Genomic DNA, 19,778 nt, shown 5'->3' with positions numbered 1-19,778 from the left:
ATAATACATAGTATTAGCAATTAAAATTAGGTACCTATTACAATTAATTTTGTTACTTATTCAGAAATTCTCTGACAGAATAGAAACAGTGCTTTATTAGAAATGCCTTTAGTTTAGCTTTAAATATTGGATGAGTAGTATTTTTTATTTCCCCTGGTATCTTATTGTGTAGTATTACACCAATGTTAATTATGCTCCTCTGATAGGTGGTTGTTCTGTGATATTTTTGATGTATATTTGATTCCCTTCTGGTACTATAGTTGTGTACATTTTTGTTCTGTAGCAGTTTGCCTGTTTTCAGGAGGTAGTCGCTAGTGAACAAGATAGTTTCATAAATGAATAAACTTGGAACATTTAGAACACCAAGCTCAGTAAAATGGGATTTACAGGACTCCATCTTTTTAAGGCCACAAATTATTTTTAAAGACCTTTTTTGCATTCTAAAAACCTTTAAACTGTGAGTTGAGTATCCCCAGAAAGTGATTCCATATCGGATCAGTGAGTGGAACTGTGCATAGTATGCCTGCAGTACTGTTGTTTTGCTTGTTGTAGCCTTTGAAATTCTTAGGACATAGCACACAGATGATAATTTTCTACACAAGTTATTTATATGTGTGTCCCACTTTAAGTCTTGCTGAACCCAAAGGCCCAAGAATTTTGTGACACTTAGATTTTCTAGGGGATCATTTTTTAATTGGGCTTGAATAGACATTTGATTAGTTGGAGGAATTAAATGAAAATCGACACACACAGTTTTTTCAGTATTTATAATGAGTTTCTTTTTTGTGAACCAGTCAGAAAGTCTTTTCATAGAACTTTCTGCTGTGGACCGCAAAGTTTCTGGACTGGATCCAGTGAGCAATATGCTGGTGTCATCGGCAAACAGGATAGTTTTTGTGGGACTTATGGCGAGTGTTATACTTATAACACAGAAAACACCATTTACTTTCACGATGTAATATTTTTATTGGCACAAGATAAATCAAAACACAAAGAAATAGTTTTCGACAATCACGGTAACAGTCATGACAAATGTCTCACACCAACTAGTCAACAATCAAAGTAAGTAAAACGAAGTACAAAAAAGCAAAGATATTAATATTTTCTGGCAGTTCTGCCACAGAGCCCCCCCCACCCCGAGGAGCACGGAGTGCATAGGAGGAGTGATAAGGAGTAAGTGATAAAGGGAAGGTAAACATTTAAGGCATGACGTAATCTTGAAGTCTGAGAGGTGGCCGTACGGTGTGGCCAGCACGGGTGATAGCAATAGGGGTAGGAGGATTCAGGGAAGACGAAGGAGAAGGGGGGTTACTCTTATAAATAAAAAATTATTGGAGTCTACATAGGCTGAAATGTCATTTTGTGAAGTACCCGGAGCCACATTGAAGCACTGTAATGTCTTTCTGGTCAGATGGCACAGAATTGTTTTGAATTTCAAATAAAAAAAGAAAAGTGTCCACAAGTTGTATTTTTGTAGAGCCCACAACATAGTCACTCAAGTTCACTTGAAACACTAGTTCATTACTGCTGGCACTCGGAGGCGTGAAGTATAGAAGAGGGGGGGCCTTGACTTGCAGAGAGTGTTTGATTAGCTTGTGGAGAAGGGAGAGGACAGACCTCTGAAGTTTCCTGCAAAACAAATTCATTATCATGTATGTCTGTGTCGTTAAGGATCCATGCTAGTTTCAAGCACTCAACGGACACGACAGATGGTTTGTTCTTAAAGAGGATCGTATAAGTATTTTCAGAGCGTGACAGGACCCGGTATGGGCCAGTGTAGGGTGGAGCAAGGGGTGGATGCACGGCATCTTCTCTAAGCATCACACAGTTACAAGAACTGAGGTGTTGGTGAATGAAAACCGGAAGGGTAGCATGTGATCGAGGTTGCGGAAAACGTAACTTGGTGATATGCTGTCGAACCTGTCGTACCAACTCGGGAAGTTGATCCTCGGGAAGTAGAGGAGGATCATCAAGAAAATCCGCCGGAAGTGCGTGATTTTCTCCGTATACCATCTCAGCAACTGACGCTTTAAGGTCTTCTTTGAAAACTGTCCTCAAACCTAAAAGGACCCAGGGGAGTGCCTCTGTCCAAGAGGAAGAATGACACATGAGAGCGACCTTCAGGGTACGGTGCCATCGTTCTATTAGGCCATTAGATTGCGGGTGATAGGCTGTAGTTCTGAATTTGTTGATACCACACAGTTGACAGAGGTGATTAAACAGATTAGATTCAAACTGCCTCCCCTGGTCTGTGGTAAGTGAAGTAGGGCACCCAAAATGAGAAAGCCAATGGTGGACAAAAGCATTAGCTACAGTGTCAGCCGTAATGTCCGCGATGGGGATAGCCTCGACCCAACGTGTGGCACAATCTATCATGGTCAGTAAGTAACGGAAGTTGTTAGATATCGGTAACGGACCGACGATGTCCAAATGGACATAACGGAATCTACCTGATGGCACAGTAAATTTGCCTAATGGGGGCTTGGTATGTTTGTGTATTTTGGCTCTCTGGCAAGGTATGCATGCTCTCACCCACCAATTACAATCTCTTTTTACATTAGGCCAAACGTATCTCTCTCTAATGAGGCGCGTAGTCGCGTGAGTGCTCGGGTGAGCGAGATTGTGGATTGTGTCGAAAACATCTTTCCTAAGAGCATTAGGGACTATAGGACGAGGATGACCTGTTTTAATGTCACAATACAAAGAGCAATCATCATTAGGGAAGGGAAGTAGAGCAATTTGTAAGGAAGTATCAGAGTCAGCGAGAAGGTGCTGTATCTCTGGGTCGGATAGCTGGAGCTCGTGTTAAGCGGTGAGGATCAATAGCTGTCTTCAGGGAGGACAGGCGTGACAGGTAGTCTGCTGCAACATTGTCATTACCCCTGATATATTGAAAGTCTGAAACATATTGTAATACCAAATCCATATGGCGAAACCTTCTGGGTAGTACATCTAATGCTGGTTTGCAGAGAGCCTCAACAAGGGGCTTGTGATCTGTGTAAACTGTCATAAGTCGGGCTTCAATATCTGTACAAAAGTACTTTATGGCCTCATAAATGGCGTAAAGTTCACGATCAAGTGCGGACCTCTTTCTTTGCGTTTCGGTGAGCTTTTTTGAAAACAAACACCGGGGTGTAGTACCTGTTGGTAGGGTCTGTTGCAAAACTGCGCCAATGGCATTATCGCTAGCGTCTGTGGTTATTGTCAGGGAGGCGTCAGGGTGAGGGTGAGACAGGGTAATAGCGTTCACCAAGGCATACTTAAGCGAGTCAAAGGCTCGCTGCATGGTCTGATCCCATTCTGTGTGTCTGTCACCTGTGGTATTCTTTCCCTTTAAGGCCTCAGTGAGAGGGGCTTGAAGAGATGCCGCATGTGGAATGTGGAGTCTAAAAAAATTTACCATTTCGAGGTATCTATGTAACTCTTTATAGGTTTGAGGGAGGGGAAGGTCAAGTATTTGTTGTAATCTATCTGAGGTGGGACGAATGCCCTCATTATTGCCCAAATGTCCCAGGAAAATAACCTCTGGCTTCTACAGTTGGGATTTGTCATGATTAATGTCAACTCCGTGTCGTGCCAATCTATCAAAAACCTGTTGGAGGTGTTTTTTGTGTTCCTCGGCAGTGGTGGAGAAAATAATAATGTCGTCTAGGTAGGCATAGCAAAAATTAAGGCCACGTAGAATGGTGTCAATGAATCTTTGCCAAGTCTGGGCGGCATTCTTCAATCCATAAGGCATAAACAAATATTCATATAGTCCAAATGGGGTGATGATAGCGGTTTTGGGGATATCGTATGGGTGCATCGGAATCTGATGGTATGCCTTTTTGCAGTCTAATACAGAGAAAAAATTGGCACCGAACATGGATTGTGAAAAATCGTGGAGGTGTGGGACAGGGTAGTTACCAAGTATTGTTCTGGCGTTCAAACGCCTACCGTCTCCACAGAGTCGAAAGGAATTGACCTATTTGGGAACGACATGTATTGGGGAAGACCACGAACAGTCCGAGGGGCGGACTATACCCAAGCGTAAAAGTTCATTAATACATTCTTTGGCAGCGGTATGTTTTTTTGCATTGAGGCGTCGGGGGCGAGAACGGACAGGCGGTCCCTCAGTTGTGTTAAGCCTGTGACAGGCACCCGTAGTAATGGCCTTGATTTTGTGAATAGATGTGGCCGAAATACGTGGAGGGACGCATGTAGGAGCGACGTTATCATGGGTGTGCGGTAAGTATGAAAGGGAACTAACCTGAAATACGTTATCATTGAACGGTAATTCAGTGAAAGCTGCAGTGTTGTCCGCGGAACTGCGCTGTGCGACAGTCGGCGGGGTTTCATTGACTATGGTGTTACTGTACGAAGGAATCGTTGCGCGCGCATGTGCGGCGTCGCCTGTAACAGCTGTCGCCTCTGTGTTTTGATGAAAGGCGGACGGTCGAAGCGGAGGGTGGGGGGTTGCTGGGCGGGTTGCCGTCTTCGCTGTCCGGGTCGTGGCAGGCGCTGCTGTGGTTGCGTATAAACAGCGGTCCGGTATGCAGGTCCCGTGTAGTTTCGTGCGTGTTATTACTTTTAATCTTGATCTCCTCTCTAAACCCGCGCAATTCATCAGTCAGGACATCACAACGTTGAAGTAGCTTTGCATTGTCTTCGGACAGTTGGTCGATTTCAAGGCGTTGCGTAACTAAGTTCACAACGACAGCTTTGACCTCCTCAGATAGAATAGAAACTGTCTCTTTGTCTTGTTGACAGGACGTGTTCGAGCTGCATTCTGTCGGCGTGGATGGGGAAAATCTCGCCGAAAATTTTTGTTTAAAATCCACCGAGCAGAGGGCAGGTGTAATTAAGTCCAAAGAAAAGCTATGAGCAGTTAAGAAGTCCAAATCTAATACTGGGTCCGCAGCTCGTGGTCGTGCGGTAGCGTTCTCACTTCCCGCATCCGGGTTCGATTCCCGGCGGGGTCAGGGATTTTCTCTGCCTCGTGATGACTGGGTGTTGAGTGCTGTCCTTAGGTTAGTTAGGTTTAAGTAGTTCTAAGTTCTAGGGGACTGGTGACCATAGATGTTAAGTCCCATGGTGCTCAGAGCCATCTTAAACCTAATACTGGCTCGTCGATTTCTAGTACCGAAAATGTCCATTCATAATTATGTGTATCATCGAAGTAAATGCGAAGTTGCGTTACACCATAAACCTTTAATGAGGAATTGTTGGCTGCTCTGATTTGGTGAGGCGAATGCGTGATTGTAGAAGTGACCATTGAAAATGGAATGACGCTCACATTGGCACCAGTGCCCACTAAAAACCATTTCTGAGAAGCTAATCCTGGATATACAAACGTCTGAGAGAATAATTCGGAAGTACTAGCCTGTGATCTGTTAGGCGACTTGACGTCACAGTGCAGACCGGTGCGCATATAGCGGCCCGCCGTGTGTGTTTGGGCGCATTGCACAGGGTGAACGGCAATTCCTGGCTGTATTACCGTAAACGGAGTGATGCCAGCAGAGAGGATAAACTTGCTGATCCTGTGTTGTTACCGGGTGAAGGACGTCACTTGAAGCTGTGGTATGGGATGGCGAAGGACGGTGTGGAATCTGGTGCTCAGCCAGTGTACTCTGTCTGTTGTTTTGGAAAGATCGGCCTCTGCCACGCGGGGGAGGCGTAATATCGTGGGGGGCATACGTAGATATCTTTCTTCTGTTGATTATCTTATATGCGGCGTCGGCCAGCAATAATTTCGCTTGTAGAGGTTCCTGGTCGTGTGATAGGAGCTGCAATTGGATAGCTTGCGGCAGCTTTGCAACCCAGAAAGAGAGTAAAGCTTCATCTGGCATAGTTTTGCTATCAAAGACTGCTCCGATACGTCGTCACAGTTGTGAAGGAGTCGAGTCTTTGAGATGTACATCTTGCAGTATGTATAAAACAGACTCTTGCGTAGTCTTCGCTATAGTCCGTGAGACGAGTGATTGGTACTGACAGTTCCGGCGGGCAGACGGCGCTGTTGCCGAACGTGGCTCACAGCATGCGGCGCCCTGTCTGCTACACGCATTCTCTAGCAGCAGAAATAAAAGCGAGACAAAATACAAGTCGTATTGGTACGCGTGAATTTATTTAAAGTTGATGCTTGAAATATATTAACTCGAAAACTGATAAGAGCTATTTAGTACAAGTATCTAAGATGCTGAAACATAATAAAGTTATTTGTTAAACTTCACAACTGAAATGAAAACTATTTTCGCAAGTTGTTGAATATTAGCGGTTTTGGTTTCCATTGTTAAGTATTAGCATTATTAATTTGTTTTACTACAAGCTACAGAATAATTGGTCAGTGTATTAAGAGTTATAATCTGAAGAAAGTACTCACAATATGATGATCTGGTTGTAGATCGATAGCAAACTCCCTCCTTACATTCCTGAATACGTTGTAGTTACTGTAATGGAAAAACACCACTCACATCACTGTCAGAATCTGATTTGACATTGTCTTCCTCAGCACTACTCGAACTATCGCTGCTCTCTCCCAGATGTATAATTAAATTTTCGATGCATTCTTCCACAACCCCTTCGGTTTTGGCCGCCTCTCTGATGGCACTTGCAGTGCTGTTTACAATTTTAGCCCACGTCTCGCTTGTCACTTTATTGATAGCTGCTGGAAGGAGAGTTTCCACTTCAGAGATCGTGAATTTTTTATTGTTTGCAGCAATGTAATTTTTTATCTGCGTCCACACTCCTTCAATTGCATTGAAGTGACAGTGGTATGGAGGAAGCCGAACGATTTTATGCCTGTGCCTTTTAGCAATCTCGTCAATTACATATGTTGGAAATTGGGGTTTCTTTTGTGCCACAATTTCGAGCAGTTCCGCCTTCCTTAAATCTTCTCTGACTCTACTTTTCGCCGTTTCAACCACTGAATGATATCGTTTTTTTTTTTTGTTGACAAGGTTGGTGCCTTATCGTGAACAACGGAATGATAAGGCGCATTGTCCATAACAATCACTGATGGACTTGTCAGATTCGTCATAAGCGATGTCTCGAACCATTCTTGAAATACTACACTGTTCATTTCTTCATGGTAATCTCCCGTCTTTTTTGACCGAAACATTTTCAAGCAGTTTGGCACAAAACCTTTCGATGTTCCTGCATGTAAGACAATAATACGCCCTCCTTTGCCAACAGGCACTGCCATTGTCCCCTCGGGCGTTCCATCATTCCAGCCTGTACGTAAAGAATGGCTGGCATTGACCCAAGTTTCATCTAACCACACTATACTTTCGAATTCCACACCCATGATCCTGCGCAGAAATCTGCGCCGCCATGCAACTACATCTGTCCTTTCCATTAATATTTTGCGTCCGTTAAACAGTGAATAGCTGAAGCCTATGTCTTTCAACACTGTACTATATGAAAATTTGCTCCCTTTAAAAAGATCGTCTTTCTGAAGCGACAACCAGTAACTTAGATAGAGTGGGATGTTCCCTTCTCTTATAATAGCTGTATATATGACGACGAATAGCGTCTTTCTGAAAATCGTCCAAAGCTGTCACCTGCTTATTTCTCGGTCGCTTCTTTCCTGGTGTGTGCAGCTTTGTTGTGTCACTCTCGTCACAATCTACACTATACTGTTCTTTCCCTATCTTTACAACAGTGTTCTTACTTATTTTCAATGCTGCTGCAGTTCTCTTCACAACCTGAACAACAAGAATTAAGGGCCCACCTTTGTCCTTTTCTTTCTCAAAGTAATCCCTCACAGAGCACACGAATTCACGGGCCTGGGTGTGTAGCACACTTTTCTTCCTCCGTTTCACTTCTTGTGTTGGGCTGGTACTACCCGCCGCACTAGACATTGTTTACAACGAAACATAAACAAAGAAACACTAAAAACAACAAAAACGAAATAAACTGCGAATTCAACTTCAGACAAACGACGAACGACCGCACCGCCTGCACGCGAGACCCTGGTAAGTTTCATAAGCGCGAGCGACCGGGTTTCAGAGCGGCAACGTGGCCCTTGCTACCCGCTCAGTCAGGCCGTCATTGGCTGCCTGCCTGCGGTCGCTAGGCAACGGAAAGACGCTACCGAGCTGTCAATACCAAAGACTCGTCTCCCAGACTATAGACGCTCGCAGATCTGTTGTTTTGCCAGTGCGTAACGATTTGCGGGGGCCGCCGACAGCACTAAGTCCTGTACCCACTCAGCGTGGTCCTCTAGGGCATTAATAAGCGCAATAAATTTAGCACCGTATGAATCAATGTTTGGAATAAATTTAGCACTGTCTGAATCAATGTTTAGGGCGGTGAATATAGTCTCTGCCAAAATAAACCACGTATGCGGATTGTCCATCGTGAATCTTGGTAATTTAGAAATTTTCTCACTCTTGTGTTGTGGATGTAACAGATTTGATAGCACAGCAGACGGGAGTGGCGGAGTGTTTATGAAGCTCACTCGCGGCGTTCGCGGCGGCAGGTTTAAACACGGCTGGCGCGGCAGGCGCAGCCGGGGCTGCGGAAATAATCGGGGCGGGACGACTGTCCAACCAATAATTGTTGTCACTGTTTTTGTAGTGGGTCTTGTAGTGGGTGGGGAGAGAACGCGTCCAAAACCGATTTATCAGCAATATATGTGGAGCTCCAAGTGATCTGTAGGCTCGAAAAGCCTGTGAGGTTCGTAGTGTTGGGGCACTTGTTGCACACTACATGTCACAGGAGGTTGTACATTCGACGCACTGTGAGTCACAAATTTAGGCACAGCACTCATGAATGGTTTGTTATAGACGAATGTAGAAAAAGATTTCATAGCAGGTGACATCACTGACGATGTTGAAAGAGTCCACAACGGCATTATTGATGACGGAGAAAACTCCACGGCGTTGTACTTATCATCCAATTTAATCCTAGTTGTTGGTGGCGTTGTGCGTAGGAAACAGTGGAAAGGCAGTATAGAGGCACCATTAGTATCATGTTGTAGTCCGACAGGAGCGGAAGGTGAGCGATGTGGAGATGTCGAAGTGTAAACGGCCACATTGTGGAATCGGACTATGTTGCGTGTCGGAGGTCACCAGTATGGCGAGTGTTATACTTATAACACAGAAAACACCATTTACTTTCACTATGTAATATTTTTATGGGCACAAGATAAATCAAAACACAAAGAAATAGTTTTCGACAATCACGGTAACAGTCATGACGAATGTCTCACACCAACTAGTCAACAACCAAAGTAAGTAAAACGAAATACAAAAAAGCAAAGATATTAATATTTTCTGGCAGTTCTGCCACAGACTTATATATTCAACTAAGTTGTCCACATAAATCAAGAAGAGTAGTGGACCTAGGATTGAGCCCTGTGGTACACCATATTTTATTGGTAATTCCCTAGAAAGAAAGGAGTTGTTTCTTGTTTTATTCATTTGGTTGAATTCATACTGAAGTGATACTTTCTGCCTGCGGTTTTTTAGGTACGAATTCAACCAGCTATGTGCTACACCTCTTACTCCTCGTCTTTCTAATTTTGCGAGCACAATGTTATGGTCCAGGACGTCGAAGGCCTGTGATAGATCTAGAAAAATACCTGCAGCTAATTAATGTTGATCAAGGGATTTTAAAATGCTGTCTAAGAATTCTAAAATTGCTGTCTGTGTAGATTTAGACTTTCTAAAACCATGTTGTTGTACTGTAAGAGGTGCATATTTATTTATGAAACTTAAAAGCCTGTCATAGAAGAGTTTTTGTAGAGTTTTTGAGAAAGAACTTAACTGTGAGATGGGTCGGTAGTTTGATATTTTTTCATAAGAACCTTTTTTTAGCAGTGGTGAAACTTTTGCTATTTTAAAAATATCTGGAAATACACCAGTTTTTAAAGAGAGGTTGAACATTTTTGCCAATGGGTTTGCTATTTGGTGATCACATGCTTTTAATATGAAATCAGGTACTTCATCAAGACCACATGACATTTTATTGCTTAATGATTTAATTTTACTTATAATTTTATTGGGGATTGTTTCATACACATACATAGAAGCAGTCGAGATCACTGACTTGCTGGAGAAACTTGGGACTGGTCCTTGACAGTGTACTTGAATGAGGTCTTAAGCTAGTGAGGTGAAGTATTCACTGAATTTTTCCACAACTGAATTTGTGTCTGTGACTTTTGAGCCTTCTAGTGTTAATTATACATTCTTTTTCTTTGGCACTGAACTACAAGTTCTCCACGTGGATCACATTTTGTTAGATGAGTTTCTTATCAAATTGTCATTCCACATAATTTTTGCCTCTTTGACTACTCTACCATAGATTCTTTTGTAGGCTTTTGAATAATCTGTGAATTCTTGGGTTATTCTATATTTCTTACAAGAGTACTGCAGAAATCTGTTTCTCTCACTGGAAATTTGTATGCCCTTAGTTACCCATTGCTTATTACTGTTACGTTTTACTGTGTTTACTGCTTTTGGAAATGCTACATTAAAATAGTGAAGAAAGATGTTCTGAAAACTCATGTACATGCTATCAACATTGTTCTGAGTGGCGATGCTTTCCCAGTTTTCCTTCGCCATTAAGAGATTAAAAATTCTGATGTTATCTTCAGAAAAGGTTCTTTTTTCAACTACTTTTCCGGAACTGCTACTACTTGTTGGCATTTCTATACACAGCAGCTGTGCCTCATGATCACTATAACCCATGTTCAGTACTCTGCTAGTGAATCTGTAAGTTGTTTCTGAGATGAATATTTGCTCAATAATGGAATTTGTGCATTCTGTTAATCTTGTTGGACTTTGTATTGTGAGGATCGTATTGAATGTGTTGGTCATATTTATTTAAGTATCTCTGGTGCTGCTGTCTTTTGAAAAATCAATATTGAAATACCCACAAAGCACTATCTTCATATTTAGTGTACTGATCCTGTTCAGCAGAACCTCTAGTTTATTCATGAAGACTGACAGGTTTCCACTTGGTGCTCTATATATGTTAATAACTATGAAATTAAGCTCTGGCTGTTTGGTAATGGAAAGTTCAAAGCCTTTTTCAATTGAGTCAATATCACTTTTACTGGTATCACAGAACTTTATTTATGAGTTGTCCAATTCTAGCAGTGACTCATTGATATTATAGTCATAGGATACTACATTTTTTCATTTTATGAAGGGCAAAATTTTACATTTCTGAATGTGTGTATGGCCCTTTACAACGCTGACAACTTTATACAACAGTTTGATAGCTTCAAAGTATATTGTAGATGTTTATTGTGTTCAGACGCATGTATTTTTTGCCCTTACATAGTATGTGAAACTAAAATGGTGTGAATTTTAAAATAGGTATTAGATTTAAAATAGTTGCTAATCAAACCATCAGACTTACAAGTCTAAATACATTATATAGCCTGTAACCAATGTATGCTGTATTATTATGTTTGATGATAGTGTCTCCTTATTTATCAGAAATTCCTTTTCTTGACATATTTGTGTACTCATATATCATTGTCACATGCAGAGATATGTTCATTAGTTCTGCTTTTGTGTTAGTCTTGTTTTGATATGCCACCATGACAAAAAAATTGTGCTGGATGTTGGTAGAGTATGCAGTTTTAAGTCATTGTGTACTACTCCTTTGTATATACTATTAAAATACTGTAATCCTGAATACTGAATTCTTTTTGCTGAAATTGTCTTATTTTCAGATGTTAATAAAGGAATTTTGCCTTTTAATTGGCATGATAAATAGTGTGTGTGTGTGTGTGTGTGTGTGTGTGTGTGTGTGTGTGTGTGTGGCGGGATTCTGATGGTGGTGATAAGATGTTCATTGCTTTTATACAATATTAAATCAGACATTTGCTTCCATATGAAATTTTCTCCTTTTTGTATACCATATTGTATACTTCTTTAGAAAGTGTTTTGTTTATATCATTCTACAAAATTATCAGAGAATGAACAAATGATGATAATTATAATAATAGTAAAATATTATTATTATTATTACAAGCTTGTACATATTTAAAATTCCTGTGAAATAATTTATTTTATTCAGCTTTTTGGAAATGTTTGCACTTTATATTGAATTAATACTTGCAGAAAAACTTATGATACATGTTCGGCTGTATATTAAAGAAATAATAAACGAGGTGGGGTAAAGATCTTTATTCCAAAATGAAGCTAACCCACAGAAATCATGACATGTACATATATTTTATTGACATTTAGCTTATAATACAATGTAAATTGACATTTTATTAGAATAAATTGGTGCATCTATAGATTTCTGGCAATGGTGGAAATATATCAGGTAGAACCTAGCTCTGAGATATAAATGTGAAATATGAATTTATTATTTTTAATGTCAATTAGTATATTGGTTAAGGAGGACTAAATAAAACATGTGATTTTATGATTTTGTATCTTTAATAACTAACACAGACCCACATGATCAAAGTAATTGACAAATATGACAAGAAAAGCTATAAACCATTGTAGCAAGAACTGAGGACTCATAGCAGCTGTAAATACTTGCACTTGCACAGTGAAAATTAACATCACTTCTGTGAAGATAACACAATGTTATGAATTATCCATCATTGTCAACTAGGTCTGTAATTTTCTATGATGTGTGATAATGGTCTTTTAAAATACTGTTTTTTTGTAAGTTTATTGTGAAACATTCTTTTTTAAAATGTATTTTTGTAAATGACTTCATATTTTGTTTATTTTAAAGTTATTTGTGACTGCCTATGAACAGTGCAATTTGTAAATATTTTTGTGTTTTAGAGAATAAAACAGACTGTTAGCTGGATTGAGGCAATTGAGCTTTCCCACCCACTGAAAAATAACTTCTGGGTGAAACTCGGCAGTCTTAAGTAATTTATTTATGTTTGTGGGTTGGATTGTATTTGAATAAAAATGTTTGTTGGTATTTTTGTAAGGAAAATTGACTTAAAAATGTTGTCTTATATAATAAAATCATTTACTGAAATTATAATGGTTAGGAAACTGATTAGATGCAAGATACGATGACTGAACAAAATATCTTGAGGACAGAGCACACAGAGGAAGTATTGAGAAGTGGGCAAGCATATTAGAGTGGTGATTAACACTGTTCAAATGTAAAACTTCTTTTCTTCGTCATAATGTGCACTTGCCCAGACTTAATTTTTGAGTTTCAGTCAAGTCCGGGTGGGGTAGCACATGCTGCAGTGGAGTAGCAGTCACTTAATGTGCCTGCCCAACACTTCGTCTCTGCAGTAAGCATTTTCTAACTTTCATTTGGGATTTTCCTTAATGGTATAAGAAAAGAAATATGACTACATACTGACAGTGCCACACATGACACATACATTTTTTCACCCATAACATTCATGCAATAATATCACAAATACACTTAGAATCAAAACTTGCTTACTTACTAAAATTTTGTTCTGAACAGGAAATGGAACTGAGCTGCTCTCCTTTAAACACTACCAACTGAGTCATTCAAATTAAAAGCTTTGATCTGTCAGTACCTCTTTCCTACTTTCCAAGTACATTCCGGACATATAGAATGAATTATAGGCAGCGCATGAAAGTTTCATACTGATAGTGAATTACTTATTCTTATCAGATAGTGAAAACGAGTAATTAGAAGATGCAGTGAAATGTTGATTCTCTGCTGATTTTATGGTTTATTCTTCTTCTGGTCGGAAAAGGTACTGGTCCCTGAAAATAGATAAATTAAATAGTAGTGTAACATCTAAAATATCTCTGTGGTATCAGTAGACAGTTAGCGTTTAAAAAGATGTTGCATGTTTACTGACATAATTTTGGCAAGATTCTTCTTAGGAACAGGATGAAAGCATGTTTTGCTGTTCTCTATGGGATCATAGATATTTGTTCAGTGATAATGACAAAGATGTTAGCATTCCTTGGTGTTTAAAGAGTAGTTCCTATTGTATTTTTCAGAAACTGCAAAAACATGTCTAGTATCATCTTTTCAAAAGTCCTCATTACTGAATGACTTCTTTCTTAGTCTGTTACTTTGGCTTCCCATTAACTTCTGCCAGGGAAACTCACTTTCTTGAACATCTAACATTTGTTATTGTCAGATACTTCACGTTCCCTTTCAATTTTTAACCAAGATGAATTTAAAAATTTGCTAAATTTATGCGAAATTGCATGAAATTTTTAATCAGCAGTACTGTTGACGAGTGTGACTCTCTTATTGGTTTTGTTCAATCTTTGAGAGAGTCGCAATATATAATTGTTTATTGGCAGCTACCTTACTTGCATATCTTGTAAAAATTGGTAAGAAGAGGAATTGTGCAGTGATGAAATATTTTTATTTCAAAACAAAGAGCACTGTGCAAATACGAAGAGAGTCAATTTCATAGGTGTTTCACAGTGGCATTTTTTACAGTTTTGGTCATGCAAGCACTATTGTTTCAAAAGGTTCTAGCTGCTCTACTGATTCTGATATTCTGAAGAAATGATCAATAAAATTTTATCGTGATAAGAAACCATCACATTAAGAGTCCTGATATTGTTGAACTGGTGGATATCTCCTGTGAATGGGTACATATAATTGAGAATAAGCATCTGCATATGAAAAATATGAGTTTGTGATGGGCACTGTGTTTGTTATTAGCAGAGCATGTTTGGAAAAGTTGTATTATGTTATTACATACGAGACACAAAACCACAGTCAGAGTCAAAGACTGGTTAAGCAGAAAGTGTTCCATAGAAGTAAACTGATAACCTTTTAAATAGTGAGAAAAGTGATGAAGATTCCATTGTGAGAGTCACCTTATACCAACATGCTTGACAGTTTTGATAAGGGTAAATCTGTGACTGGTTGCACAGTAGTACATGACCATTTATGTATTTAGTTGAATCGGAAGTGAGTGATGAAAGCAGTGAGCAAAAAAATAGTTCACATCTATTCATGTATCAGCCTTTAAGATGACAAACATGACAAACTGGGCTTCAAAACAGTTTTATTGGAACAAAGACGTTACCTGTGCTGTAAATGTGTATTATGAAGAGTTAAAACAAATTTTATCTCAAGAAATGATAAATTTTAAATCTTGCTGATTCAGTGATCAAACACAGTGGAAATTATGGTGAAAATTAAATTTTTCTATTCACAGAAACTCCTTTTTGCTTTTTAGTATCCATATCATTGCTCCGGGTGTATGCATTTGTCTGCCTGTGTGACTGTGCATATACTGAAGCTGGATAGTGTAATATCTCAAAAGTTGGTATGGGCATGTATACACAGAGTGTGATGACTCGAAAGTTGGTGACATCTCTGTGCTGTTTATGTTTGTGTCACATGTGCCAATCAACTACAGGAAATCCCCCAGGGGGGTCAACACTCTTTGGCGGGTTTTTGCTTGGTTACTGGAGGGTACTTTGCAGCATCTTTTCCCTTCCATGCTGCATGTACATCCTCTTGCTATTCTTTTTCCCCTCCCTTGGGGAATATGTCTGAGGCGTTATTGGGAATGCTCCACATTGTCTGTCACTGACGTAAGAACAGTCTCACCACTGTTTTTTGCTCCCTTTTCCTTTCTTTGTTTCCCTTCTCCTCTTGTTCCTCTGCTTTGGTGTTTGAGGTTCCTCTCTTTCTTCTTCCTCCCTGTGTGCTCCTGAAGGCTGACCCCTGTGTTTGATCCATAACAGGTGACTGGGTAATGCGTAATACCCAACCCCGGGTTGACAGATAGGGTTTGCACGTACCCCCCTGGTACAAGTCAGGCCCAGGGAGGGGCGATTGCCTGAGCTGCAACCCTCCTAAATTGCCGATTTGTTCCTCTGTCGGGTGTTCGGGATGTGTGGCTTGAGGTGTGAACAATCACCTAAGGCAGGTGCGCACCCTTGTGAAGGGAGTCCCCAGTTGGTAGGAGCACCATTGGAGACACTGGCAATCATGGGGGATTTTCTCACAATGAGCCAATCATCTTCACAATCAATGCCTACGAAACAAACGTAATGAGGCTTCCCGCTGCACCGTGGTTCCTTCTAGTCTCACGTATTGGAGGGGGGGGATAATGAAATGACCATATGGCAGTGCTGGCTGGAAGGCCCCATTCAGGGGAGATCAGCTGCCATATTGCAAGTCCTTTATAGCTTACGCCACATTGGTGACTTGCAAGTCAGTGATGATGAAGGTTACACAACACCCACTCCCCTGCCAGGAATCGAACCCAGGCCTCCTGCGTCCTAGGTGGTAGCACTACAGAGGCATACACACATACTGAAGATGGTCAGTCCTTCGCCATGGTAAATCCATTTATTATTCAGAAAGGTGTTAATGCAATTGCTGACCCTGTGAAATCCTGCTCTCGTTTACGGAATGGCACTTTGCTTTTGGGGACTATTTCTGATTCTCAGGGACAACAACTGCTTGCTGCCTCGCTTCTCCATGGCTACCCTGTTCGTGTCAAGGCCCATAGAACTTTGCATTATTCCCATGGTGCTATTTACACTAGGCTGTTCGATGGTCCAACAAAGGCTGAAGTTCAATCTTACCTCTCTGCTCAGGGTGTCATTGCCATCCATCGGGTGATGAAAAAGGTAGATTCCTCCTTAGTGCCCACCCACACTCTTTTTCTCACCTTTGATAGGAAGGTGCTTCTGTTTAAGATCAAAGCAGGCTATGAAATTATCACAGTCCGACCACAAATTCTGAACCCAATGCACAGTATCATCATATCAACCACACTAGAACGTCTTGTCAACACCCAGCTAAATGGGTAACCTGTGGTAGGGATGTGCATGAGGGTGATTGTCTGCCTCCTTCTCCCAGCTGTATCAACTGCAGTGGCGGCCATGCTGCTGCCTCTCGGGATTTTCCCATGTATCTTGATGAGCGGGCTGTCCAAGAGATCCAGGTAAGGGAAACAGTGCCTTACCCAGTAGCTCACAAGTTACTGGCTAGTCGCAAACCCTGCGTTTTCCCATCTGTCACTTACAGTTCTGTTCTTGTGACCCCACGCTCCATGAAGGACGTGGCCACATAGACATGTGACCTCAAATTCAGCTCAGGTTGTGAAATCGCCCAGTGTCAAGGTATCATCGCCACCCCCTCACCCAGGTGTGCAACAAGCCATCAAACTCTCATCTCAAGAGGCAAAGCCATCAGCTACACAACCAGTAGGCCGGCAAGGACAGAAGGAATAAAGGAATACTCAAGTGACATCCCTCCAGCCAAACAACACCCGAACCTTCCTCTAACCAGAAAGGATCGAAGAAGTGCACCAAAGGCAAACGGTCTTCTCCTTCGCTGAGTTGAAGATCCTCTTCGACAGTGTTGTCACGTGATACCTTAGGCCGGCTGGCCTCTGTGTCGCCGGTGCACACCGCAACTGTTTTTCAGCATTGGATTCCACAGACTCACAGCACAAGTAAGCCGATGCTTCTGTGGACCCCATGGAGCAGGATCCTCCGCCTTCTGTGCTCTGTACAAGCGACTCTTCACAGGCTGTCACTCGGCAGCCACCGAGATGACACGCCTACATCTCTTCCTCATAGTGACTCTCCTCCAATGGAACATTCTCTGCCTTTGGTCCTACAAAGAGGATTTATGGCTGCTTTTAGCATCGCAGAATCCCCTTGCACTCTGCCTTCATGAAACGAAATTTTGATTTCACGACTGCTTTGAGTTTTCACATTTCTTCACAGTTCATTTTGACCTTCCCCCTGAGGTCGGCATTCCATCTCATGGGGGCGTCATACTGCCGATATGGAATGACATTCATAGTCACCCCATCTCCCTGACTACCCATCTTCAAACTGTACTATTTTCCCTCTGTAATATTTATGTCCCTCCGTCATTCGATGTCACCAGGGCAGACTTCCTTCAGCTTCTTGGGCAGCTACTTCCCCCTTTTCTGCTACTCAGTGACTTTAATGTGCATAATCCCCTTTGGTTTCTCCCAGAAGCTGTCGGAGAGGTGCCCTCTTGGCTGATCTTCTTAATCAACTCAACCTTTTCTGCCTTAACACCGGAGCACCCACTTTCCTTTCCAACTCCTCACACACCTGTTCCCATTTGGACCTAGCCTCCTGCACTGCCCAGCTTGCCCATTGTCTTGAGTGGTCCGTTCTTTCTGACACTTATTCGTGTGACCGTTTCCCATGTGCTGTCCGTTTGCTGACTCCTACCCCACCCGCGTGCACACCCAAATGGCAGCTTACGAAGGATGACTGGTGGCTTTACTCCTCCATAGCGACCTTTGAAGAACAAGATTTCCCCAGTCATGATGACCAGGTGGAATATCTCACAAACATTATCCTTACTACTGCAGAACGTTCCTTTCGTCACACTTCCTCTATACCGCATTGTGTCCCCGTCCCTTAGTGGACTGAGGCATGCTGCGATGCAATTCGTGCTCATAGACATGCTCTCCGCATTTTTAACCATCATCCTACGATGGCAAACTGTATTCATTGTAAACAGATGCATGCAAAGTATCTTCGTGTTCTTCGGGACAGCAAAAAAGCTAGCTGGATTTCATTTACTAGTTCTTTTAACAGTTCTACGCCTTCCTCTGTCATATGGGCCAACTTCCAATGTCTCTCTGGGACTAAGATCCATACACCAATTTCCGGCCTGACAGTAGCAAACAGTGTTATTGTGGACCCTATTGCTATCTCCAACACCTTGAGCTGCCATTTTGGGGAAGTTTCGAGCTATCACCCTGCCTTCCTCCATCAGAAATGAGCAGAGGAGGCTCAGTCGATATCCTTGTCTTCTTAGAATCCTGAGTGCTACAATGCCTTTACTATGAGGGAGCTCGATCATGCTCTCAGTTTATCCCGATCCTCTGCTCTAGGGCCACTGTCCATGTTTAGATGTTGCAGCACCTTTCTCTTGCAGGCAAGCACTTTCTGCTTAACACATACAACCACATCTGGGCAGAGGATACAGTTCCCAGACTTTGGTGTGAAGCCACTGTCATTCCCATACCTAAGACCGATAAGGACAAAAATCTTCCTTCTAGCTACTGCCCCATCTCTCTCACCAGCTCCATCTGCAAGGTGATGGAACATATAATTCATGCCCGGCTGTTATGATGGTTCAAGTCTCACAATTACTAACAAATGCACAATCTCCGGCTCCCTTTTTGTTGAAGATTTTGCCACCTATTGCACTTCTCCATGGACCTGTCTCACTGAGCGGCGTCTTCAGCGGTGTCTTGATTATCTTTACTCCTGGAGCATCGACAGTGGCTTTCGTTTTTCCACTGATAAAACCATCTGTATGAATTTCTGGCAGTGCAAATAGTTTTTCCCACCATCTTTACATCTTGGACCTGTTGCCCTTCCATTCATTGAAACTACGAATTACTGGGGCTCATGCTTGATAGGCAGCTCTCTTGGTCTTCCCGTGTGTCTTACCTGGTAGCCTGTTGTACGCACCATCCTCCATTTGTACCGGACCCTTGTCCATTTGAAACTTGACTGTGGGTGTTTTGTTTATACCTTTGCACGTCCATCCCTCTTACGCCATCTACCATCATGCCCGGCTGAGAGTCTGTATGCTGAAGCTGCTGAACTACCACTGCCCTACTGCCGTGACTTTCTCCTGAGCAGGTATGCATGCCGTTTGTCTGCCATACATGGCCACCCATCCTATGCCTCCTTCTTTGGTTATTCCTTTCATTGCCAGTATGGGGCCCGCCCCTCTTCTCTTTTACATCCTGGAGTCCGCTTTTGGCACTTGCTACGGCAGCTTAACTTCACCCTACCTGCAACTTTCCTGGTGGTTGTGAACCCTTTACCACCTTGGTGTCACGAAGTGGTCCATGTTAACCTTGGCTTTCA

General features: G+C 41.8%; 1 protein-coding gene across 1 annotated transcript in view; it reads right to left on the bottom strand.

Annotated features, from left to right (window-relative positions):
• Positions 1-12,020: 12,020 nt before the first annotated feature.
• Positions 12,021-19,778, bottom strand: part of LOC126203838 (uncharacterized) — a 477,198-nt gene continuing 469,440 nt past the window's right edge. The window contains exon 4 of the mRNA XM_049938213.1: positions 12,021-13,670. Within this exon, the coding sequence (XP_049794170.1) occupies positions 13,637-13,670 (34 nt within the window). The 3' untranslated portion in view covers positions 12,021-13,636. The remainder of the gene's footprint in view (positions 13,671-19,778) is intronic.

Source organism: Schistocerca nitens, chromosome 9, assembly GCF_023898315.1.
Source record: "Schistocerca nitens isolate TAMUIC-IGC-003100 chromosome 9, iqSchNite1.1, whole genome shotgun sequence".
NCBI classification, from domain to species: domain Eukaryota; kingdom Metazoa; phylum Arthropoda; class Insecta; order Orthoptera; family Acrididae; genus Schistocerca; species Schistocerca nitens.
The sequence above is the reverse complement of the archived record's forward strand: the minus strand, read 5'-3'. Positions and strand labels throughout refer to the sequence as shown.